The 10,092-nt window shown below is 38.4% G+C and overlaps 1 protein-coding gene across 1 annotated transcript in view; it reads left to right on the top strand.

The window, feature by feature from the left end:
• TAB2 (TGF-beta activated kinase 1/MAP3K7 binding protein 2) overlaps positions 1–2,630 on the top strand; it is a 127,285-nt gene extending 124,655 nt beyond the window's left edge. The window contains exon 8 of the mRNA XM_019527249.1: positions 656–2,630. Coding sequence (XP_019382794.1) covers positions 656–801 — 146 coding nt within the window. The 3' untranslated portion in view covers positions 802–2,630. The remainder of the gene's footprint in view (positions 1–655) is intronic.
• The last annotated feature ends 7,462 nt before the right edge of the window (positions 2,631–10,092 follow it).

The following is a 10,092-nucleotide window of genomic DNA, read 5'->3' as shown; positions in this document are numbered from 1 at the left end:
AGAAGGGTTGGGTTCAAATGCAGGGGTTTAACATCAACTTTAGTTTAAAAAAAAAAAAAAAAGCTTGGTTCTCAATAAAAAGTTTGTAGTAAAAAAAATGTTTTGGGGTTGGCAACCCTCCTGGACTTTAGCAATGGTTTTATAATATGCTGCTCCCTCCAAGGGCCCCCTATTCACCCCCATACCCTAATGCCAACTGCACCCTGCACTATGCTGCGCTCTTCCCCTCCTCCTCCCACTTAGCCTTACTGCCTCTGTTCCTATTACAGCCAGCTGTGACACAGAAGCAGCAGCACGTGGCTGAGAGAACACCAAGTAGTGTTGCTCTGCTCTATCAGAGCTTCAAGCTACATCTCTGTAGTGTTTTTACTGATTGCTGAAGTTTGTTTTTTATGACCTATATTGACAGCCATTTTAGTCTTTCTTTTTTTTTCTTTTACTGGCAGTAAATTTACTGACAGCTAGCAGCCCTGCTTGTACTTTCACTGCATATCAAATGGCTGAACAATAAGTAGATTACAGGCAACAGTATTTGAGAAATTGCATAGTTTTCATAGGTATAAAAAAAATAACCAGCTTAGTGAATAAAGAATCGCTTCCAAACCCATTCCCTGTAGTTCTTGTTTAGTAACTGTTCATTTTTTCACACCTACAGATCAAAGGTCCATTGTGAAAACACCAAAGACTGCTCCAGATACAGACGAAGATGAGGGAGCTCAGTGGAATTGTACTGCCTGTACTTTTTTAAATCATCCGGCCTTAATCCGTTGTGAACAGTGTGAAATGCCCAGGCATTTCTGAGCCAGCAGGCCCATTATCTTCTGTAAAACCATAACAAACTTACAAGGGACTGTTCAGTCATTGGGGAAAAAATCATTTATGCATAGGATTTTGTAAAGTTGAAGGTGTGACAAGATGGTGTTTTGCTAATGTTAATTATCAGCCCACAGAGCTAATGATACCTCAGTGTTGTGTCGCAGGCAGTTGAAATTCATCAGTTGAAAGGTAATCTGCTGAAGGACTTGGTTGCCAGCTGCCTAAACCATGTACAGTATTACCATTACCCCAGTATCACCGTGTTCAGTGCTTGCGTGTTCCCCATCTCCCTCTCTCTCCGTCTCTCTCCCCCCAACCCCCCAATGTCACTACTGAATTTTGACAGGGGAAAGGAATAGAATGTTAACATTTTTGTTTTTGGAGCTTTCATTGAAACACTACATACACGGAGGAAATTAAGATGATCAAGGTTTAATTATTTAAACTAGTTGCTGCCACATAGTGCCTTTAAGTAGGGGAAGAACTTCACAAATCAGTGATACTCTTTTCCCTGTCTTCCCTGGAAATGTCTCTGCTCTGTGAAGCCAAAATGAGTACAATCCTGTCTAAAAATGAAAAGGAAAAACTGCATGCCTTGTCTGTACAATACACAAAGTGAAATATCCCAAAGCTTTTCCTACTGTACATAGCTCTAGAGCCTGCTTTAAGTGATTTCTTTTCTTCACCTTTATTATTTTCTTGTACTTCTGTATGTATAGTGTAATAGTCTTTTTTTGTTAATTCTTTTTCCCTTTAAGTGATTAAGCACGATCATGTCCCTTTTTTTAAGCTTTTATCCAAGAGAAGCAATGCCTTAAAGTAAGAGCATTAATAAGAAACTATGCACAAAATAGCTTTCCTCTGCTCGTTCTGTACATTGCTGTTGTAAATGCTGATGATCTGTGAAGACCTGCAGATGCAGTGTGGTAAAAATGCAGGAAAAGTTGGAAGTTAAGCATATAGTTCACTCTGTACACTGAGTTTTACGGTGGGTGACACTAGGTAATGTTTTGTCTGGCACAAGGAGACTCAAACTAAGGAACTTTCGACCCACCAATGGATTGGGCATCTGATTTAAGCTTGCTTCATCTGCTGGTACTTTGCAGACTCTTGAAGAGAGATTTATTGGGGAAGTGTATCCAGTGCTAAAATCAGCAGCATCAGCAGCATCATACAACTTCATTCAAGAACTTTAAATGCTTTCCTGTCTTGGCAGCCAGTTTCTAAACCTGACTTGGTGGTGAAGTCTTGTATTTATAGAAACAAAGGATAGCAATATTTAGGACAACTGAAATAAAGGCTGGAAAAGAGAAATCAAGCAGACTTGAACACTGAAGCAACCTCAAGCATCTCTATATTTTGATTATTTGTTTCTTAAAGGAAAATGTTCACATGATGGAATGTATGCAACTGAAATCAAGAAATGGAATTACAGTATGCTTAAAAGCATGTAAAGAATTATGTAGCAACACTTAGGCTGGAGGGAATGCTAAAAATGTAGCAAAAGGCAAGAGACAAAGTAGACTGTCACCCACTGTAAACATTTGCCAGTGGACATTCATTTTTAAATAGGAATTTTACAAGTGATCTATGTGAATGCACAAAGGCCTTTGTTTTGAAGGCTTTGCATTTTTTATATGGGAAGAAAATGTCAATCCCAGGTAATTAGGCAGTAGACTCAAAGCACTTGCATTTAATGCATTTTGTGTATAAAAATGAGGCCTTGTTTTTCAGCTTCATCTGCAGTTCTATGTGAAGATTGACAAATCAGTTTTTACCTGTTTTATTAATAAAACCTAATTTGGATATCTTGAGTTGATGGTTTTGTGATTTAGCTGGGTAAACTGTCTTTGTAACAGATAAGTTATTTATAAAAATTAAAAAAAAATTATATTCTAATAATTGGTTTTGTGATTTGTTTGCTTTTTCAACATTGTGGAGCAACAGTGTAGCCAGATGTTCAATAAGTATGTTGATTTGCTATGGATAGAAGCTTAATCAAAAGCCTGTTTTATAGTATTTTGTGTTCTGTCCATGACTTCTTTCTATTAAGTACTAATTTAGGATGGAGTGGGCATGTGCTCAACAATGTGTATGTGCAAAATTATGTTTTGACTACAGAATTGCTCCCTGCTGCAGAAAGTGAAAAACTGGGAAGATGAATTTCATGTTCCAAAATTTTACTGCTTTAAAAATACCTTTCTGATTCATAATGGCAGCTGCTTTCCATCAGTGGTGACATAAAAGGTCATTTGTGTAGTGCTGTAACTTGTTGTATTAATAGAAGCATCACTTGCAAATCAAGGGAAGTGATTCTTCCACTTACTTCAGGTGAGGCATCATGAACGCTGAATCATTTTGTCCTGTTTTGGACCCCACACTTCAAGAAGGATATGTACAGATTAGAGAGAGTCTGGCAGAGTGCAACAGTCTTCAGATGCCTGAAGGGTGATTACAGAGAAAATAGAGGTGGGCTTTTCTCTGTGGCTGTAGATGACCTTGTGAAGTTTCTTCAAGCTCTAATTTCCTATGGTCCTAGACATCACTTTATAACTAAACGGCAGAAACATGTGTACAGGCATACCTCAGCGATATTGCAGGTTCAGTTCCAGACCACCGCAATAAAGCGAATATCACAATAAAGCGAGTCACACAAATTTTTTGGTTTCCCAGTGCATATAAAAGTTATGTTTACACTATACTGTAGTCTATTAAGTGTGCAATAGCATTATGTCTAAAAAAAACAATGTACATACCTTAATTAAAAAATACTTTATTGCTAAAAAATGCTAACCATCATCTGAGCCTTCAGCGAGTCGTAATCTTCTTGCTGGTGGAGGGTCTTGCCTGGATGTTGATGGCTGCTGACTGATCAGGGTGGTGGTTGCTGAAGGTTGGGGTGGCTGTGACAATTTCTTAAAATAAGACAACAATGAAGTTTGCCTCATCAATTGACTCTTCCTTTCACAAAAGATTTCTCTGTAGCATGCGATGCTGTTTGATAGCATTTTACCCACAGTAGAACTTCTTTCAAAATTGGAGTCAATCCTCTCAAACCCTGCCGCTGCTCCATCAACTAAGTTTATGTAATATTCTAAATCCTTTGTTGTCATTTCAATAATGTTCACAGCACCTTCAATTTGTAAAAAACGCAATATCTGCGAAGCGCAATAAAGCGAAGCGCAATAAAACGAGGTATGCCTGTATTGTCATAGCCAGTTTCTATCAAGAACACCATTGTACCAGAATAACTTTGTCCACACTTGGGGGTTATTCCATTGAAAAAGTGTTTATAATGGAAATAGACTAGACATCTTTAATCACTAGCATCTCCACTGATTGTACTCTATTAACCATATCTATTTTTAATCCAATAAAGCAATACAAAAGCTGTGTAGACAAGCCAAGGAAGGCAGACAGAGCAACACTATTTCCTTGTAGTAGCTGCCAGTTGTTTTCCTCTTAATTATATTTCTGAGGGAGGGAGTCTGAGACTTGTGATGTTGAACAAGGTCAACATGCTTCTGGCATTGGATTAAAATGATCACAGGGAAAGAATTTCTGTTGGTACAAAAACTGAACTTTTATAGAAAGCCTCTGTTATTGTGCAGTCTAATAGTAAAGGAACTCTTCACTTTTTAAATGTATTAAAATGTACTGATCCTTTTTTCCTCTTAATGTAGCTCAGTCTCAACATTTGTCTCAATACTTTTTGTGAACACTTGTTACTAAGTGAAGCTTTTCATTCTTCCTTTTTGGATCACCAAACTTGATTAATAGAAGGGAAATCTTATCACTAAACCATTTTTTGAGAAAATTTTAAATTTGTAAAGTGTGTAAGATACAAAAAGAGCTAAAGTTTTCTGGAGGTTGCAATCTCAGCACCTATGGCAAAAGTTATCTACAGTAAAATCTCTGTTATCTGGCATGAGTGGGGAATGGGGGGTGCCGGTTATCTAAAAATATGGTTATCTGAGAGTTATACTCAAAAAGACAGTGCCATATTTGTAGTGCAAATTCTAAAAGAATTGTGTGTCCCACCACTGAAATTCTGGTTAATTAAGTATTCTGGTTAGTTAAATGCTGGATAACAGAAATTTTACTGTATTGTGTTGGTTGGGAGTTCTTTTTATTTTTGCTGTTCATTTTGAAGGAGCAAACTGTAGTGGCAGCAAACATGCTTCCATTTATCATAGGTGTGGAAATAACATTTCTAGTAAGAAAGCCATGTATGCTTGTATGCAATGGCAATTGGGAGGCTGGTGAACCAATAGCCACATGTCATACCAACCTGTCTTGTTTCAGTGTTTTTCCTCTCTCTGGCCTAGTTAGATTGCGAATTCTTTGGAGCAGGAGACTAACATTTTGTTCTGTTTATACACAAAGAGACTCGGTCCATAACTGGGTTTCCTAGGTGCTACCTTTATAAAAAAATAATCCGGGGTGTAATAATTCTGTGGCATAATTCCTCTTAAAGGAGCCATTTTTTAATGTTATAGAATCAGAAAATTACGGTTGGAACGGACCTCAGAAGGCCATCTAGTCCAACCCTCTGCGCAAAGCAGGACCATCTCCAAGTAGATCACCCCAGCCGGGGCTTTGTCTATCTGGGTCTTAAAAACCTCCAAGGATGGAGATTCTAAATCTTCTCTGGTAACCTGTTCCAGTGTTTTACTACCCTCCTAGTGAGAGAGTTTTTCCTAATGTCTAACCTAAACTTCCCTTGCTGCAACTTGAGACCATTGCTCCTTGTTCTGCCATCTGCCACCACTGAGAACAGTCCAGCTCCATCCTCTTTGGAACCTCCCTTCAGGGCATTGAAGGCAGAGTGTATGAGCCTACATTATGGTAAAAAGAATATTTTAGTAAAAAGTGTTAAAGAATGTTTAAAACCATTTTAGTCTTATCACTGCTAGTTAACCAAGTAAAATCTTTTAGATGAAATTAAATTTGATATGTGACTCACTTCACTTTGTTTATTTAAACATCACATTTTTTCCTCTGGAAAAGATAAGTATCTCTTGCTTAAATTGGTTATCTCTGCTGAGGCAATGAAGCACCAGTGTAGGAACTTAACAAGTAATATTTTCAATAACTAATCTTGGGACAATTAAATGAGAAATAGTAAAGGATGTGTTTGCAGTTACATTTTAAACTACAGATTGTAGAATCTACCTTAAGTAAAAACCAGTTGTGTCTGGGAGATTTTTTGTGTGTTCCTTCTAGAGTTGCTGCTTTATATTAATTAGTATTAGTTCTTGAAGTACAGACAGTCCTCAACTTACAACGTTTCGAGTTACAACATTTTGCACTTACAAAGTTTATAAGTTGACGCCCTGTTTCAACATTCTGATGTCAGTTTCAACTTTACAACGCTTGATCCGATGCGACACCACACCAGTGAACAAGTTCTCTGTGTCACTCATCTCCCTGGAGAACATCTGTCCAAACTTCCTTGGCCACTTTCTTTAAGAAAGCAGACAAGACTTCAGAAAAACCTGCAGCCAAGACTCCTGAGAAGACTCCAGCCAGGAACCCTTCAAAAAGTCCAGCAAAGTCACATCAACAAAGTCCTTCCAAATCAATATGATTGCTATTTACGATATAAATACATTAATGTAGCTATATTACTCATCTATAATTAATCAAATACAAAATTCTGGGGTGTTTTTGGTGAAAATAGGGTATCGGGCCTTGGTTCAGGAACCAATCCCCCATTTATAACATTGTTTCTTACGAGAAAATTGGTTCCGAGTTACAACATTTTGACTTAAGACGCAGTTTTCAGGAACCAGTTGTGTCGTAACTCGGAGGACTGCCTGTGCATTATTATAATATGCACATTATCTTTGACGGAAAAAAGGATTAAATAGAACTTTTTCACAGTAGTTTTTTTCCCCCCAGTTCCAATGTGACTGAACCACTTGAACCATCTAATCCTGTTAGGTCAAAATCTGCAATGTGTATTTCAATTTGCTGCTGTTAGATACTGACTGGTGTACTGATTGCGCTACTAATGGCAGTTTTCTGTAAACAGTTGAGTGTGGGGAAAGGTAAATTCATTCTATTAGTATTACTGTGAGGGAAATACAATGGTCATGCTTCTTGGCTCTCAGATATGCTACTCATCCTGGTAGTATTTCACCTTGTAGTTGGAATACTTCAAAATGGAATAGATTTACAAGTACAGTTAATTCAGTAGGGAGGTGCCTCAGTGTTTCAGTAACAGAGTCAAAAATAGACTCTATATCATCTGTGTGTCTTGTGCCTTAGTCACAAGGCCACCCTTTCCATTATTTCCAGTTATCTGAGCACAATTTCCTAGTTACCCAGTCATATGGTCTTCTCTTCTGTACCACTAGTCCATGAAATTTACATTTCTAAATGTCTAAAATTTCAGTGTACTGATAATTTGGGTTTAAAATGTAGGTTTGAATTCATACTGCTGACTTATGACTTAGTCAGTTTGGTTATTTGAACTAAGGACCAGAGTAATGATTTTTAGTTGTATTCTAGGGGAGTGACCTATGGTACAGATATCCAGAGACAATATAATATATATTTGAAAGAAAATGTGATGAGCAATACAGTATTTCTTTATCTGCCTTTTTTCGTCCTCAGTGTGTGACTTTACTTGATTGGTAGGTAAAGGAAGGAAAAATAATGACTTGCTGTGCACACGTAAAGATGAAACCTACTTATGAATGGCTACTGTGTACATTTCTGCTTTTTATTTAGTAGTCCAGTTTCAAAATATAACTCTAAAATAATTACAGAACTTCATACATACACACAATTACTTAGAAATGTCATGTGTGACTTTCTGGAGTTACAGTGCAATTACTGTAAACTGTGGTAACCCTCGCATTCAGCAGTAATTACATGAATGAATTGCAACACAACGGAGAGCTTTAAAAATGAATTTGTGGGTTGCGTTCATTTTTAATAAAGGCTTCATTTCAGCCTCTTCATTTTGTGCTTTTAATATGGACTAGAAAGAAATATACCTCATTAGCAAATAGAAATGTCATTTTGAATAATCTAAGTGTAGACCTCAAGATATAGTCCTTGATTTATTTTTTATAGTCTATATGTAAAAATTATTCTGGAGACTGGTATATCTAAACTTTTGCTATGTGTGTGCTTCACTACTATTTTAAAAGAAAAAGAAACCTTTAAGGCTCTGTTATGCTATGGAAAGGAGAGCATGAAGAGGGAACCTGAATGTGGATGCATCATTGCTGTAATTTAGAAAGGCAGCCATGTAGTAGATATATTATTTATTTGTTATTCTGAAACTTCTTAATTTTTCAGCGAAATGATGTTTGTGGCCTTATAAACCATTAGATATATTTATAAACAATAGTTATACCATGTTTACTCAATCTAAGACATGTTTTTCCCCCAATCAGCATGGGGGAGGGGGGAAGCCAGAATTGTGAATTTTTTTTAAGTTGCAAAGGTGTTCATTCTTGCACTGAGCAAGATGAATGGTTTTATTGGGTTTTCTTCCCAACTCATTGCAACTTGAAAACCACTGGATTAATAAAAAAGGTGGAAGTGGGGCAAATCCCAGGGCAAAAGTTGGAAACGTGAAAATGCTAATAAGTAATTGAATTGGGCCTACATTTAAAAAGGAAAATAAATAGCAATGCCTACATTTAAGGCTTTCTGTAGGTTGTACCAATAATGTTTGATTATTTGTTTTTAATCCTAAAAGCTGTTTTAAAGGTCAGAAGAAAATTCTTCACTTTGTAATATCTGGTTGATTATCTGATTGTTTTATTCAGTTTGTTTATTATATGTAGGGAGCCCTACCCAAGTCAAGGAGGCAGGCAGTTGATTTTGCAAGCAAATTACTGAGCCAGCCTACCATTTTCATGGGTTTGTTGTAGTAGGGACCCCCCCAAGCCTCTGGCCGCTCTCACCACTGATTGGCTGAGAGGACTGTCCGTCAGATGGCACTACCCCTCATTGCTGATTGATGGAGAGGGGTGGAACTGCATGACAGGCAGCCCTCTCCGCCAGTCAGCAGTGAGGGGTGGGGTGGCAGCCATCTCTGCAGCTGCCTTTTGTGCCCGCAGACCCCCCTCTCCCCTTCCCCCTGGTGGCCTGCATGGCCAGGCTGCAGCAGCCAGTTGAACAGCTGGCTCCCACTGGGGAGCCAGCATTTTAGTAAGTTGGGGGCTTTTTGCAGGCATTGCCCAATTTTGTGATTTCTACAAAACTTCAACATGATTAGGTCCCTAACTGTATTCTAAACATTTATTAGGTAGACTCTTGTTTGACTAATCCCTGTGGCAGAAGCTTTTAAATTGCTGGATAAATATGATGGAGGATAAGCAAAATAAACTTTAATAATGCTTTCAGACAATCTGTGTTTTAAGTAGAAGGCACTTTTCGGAAAGAAAGAACAAATATCCAGTGATGTATCGCTATTATCATTCTGAAGTAGGTGCATTTTCCTTTAAGATGTCATTTTTCCCTAAAACCTGCACTTTAAAACAGTTTCAGGTGTTGTTCTTGTTCTTTCTAGTGAATGTAATGAGATTAGAAGAAAGTTAAGTATTGCATTTATTTCACAAAATAACTGATATCATGTAACTTAACTATTACATCCCTGTTGTGTGGATGGGAAATGCATAAAATCTATTGAATCATTGCATCTGTAAAACATCTTGTATAACCTAAAGGTTTCTGTAACATTAAATACTGTATTTACCCAAATACAAGATGACCCTGAATTTAAGATGACCTCCCCCAATAATTAGATTCTAGACATAGAAAATGTATATATTTATTATAATTTTCTGCATGTGGAATCTAATGATTGGAAGGTAATCTTAAATTTATCTCCACCCCCTGCACCCCACCACCACTGCAGGAGAGGGGAAATGATGAGGGGTACAGTTATGGCGCAGGCAATGGGGGGACAGACAGTAGGGGATGTAGTAGGGGGCCACATGATAGGGCAGGTAGTGGGGGGCAGTAATGGGGCGGGTGGTGGGGAGTGGTGGGGGACAGGCGGTAGGAAGGCAGGCAGTGGAAGGAGCAGTGGGGGAGGCAAGAAAGGGGTAGGTGGTAGGGATCAGGCTGTATGGAGGTGGGGCAGGCACTTTGCTTTCTGCTGCCTGTTCCCACAGCCACAGGCCCCCAATCCCCTTTTCCCTGTCCCCTCCCTTCCCCTTCCATGCCACTTCTGCCCCCACAACTTTGGCCCCTGTCCCCTTTTTCCCACCTCCCCCTCCCCCACTGAATTCTCTATGACCCTACGGC

The sequence above is a fragment of the Gavialis gangeticus genome, unplaced genomic scaffold, assembly GCF_001723915.1.
Source record: "Gavialis gangeticus isolate Ggan-Ray unplaced genomic scaffold, GavGan_comp1, whole genome shotgun sequence".
Lineage (NCBI taxonomy): Eukaryota > Metazoa > Chordata > Crocodylia > Gavialidae > Gavialis > Gavialis gangeticus.
This window is presented reverse-complemented; position numbering and strand designations above follow the sequence as displayed.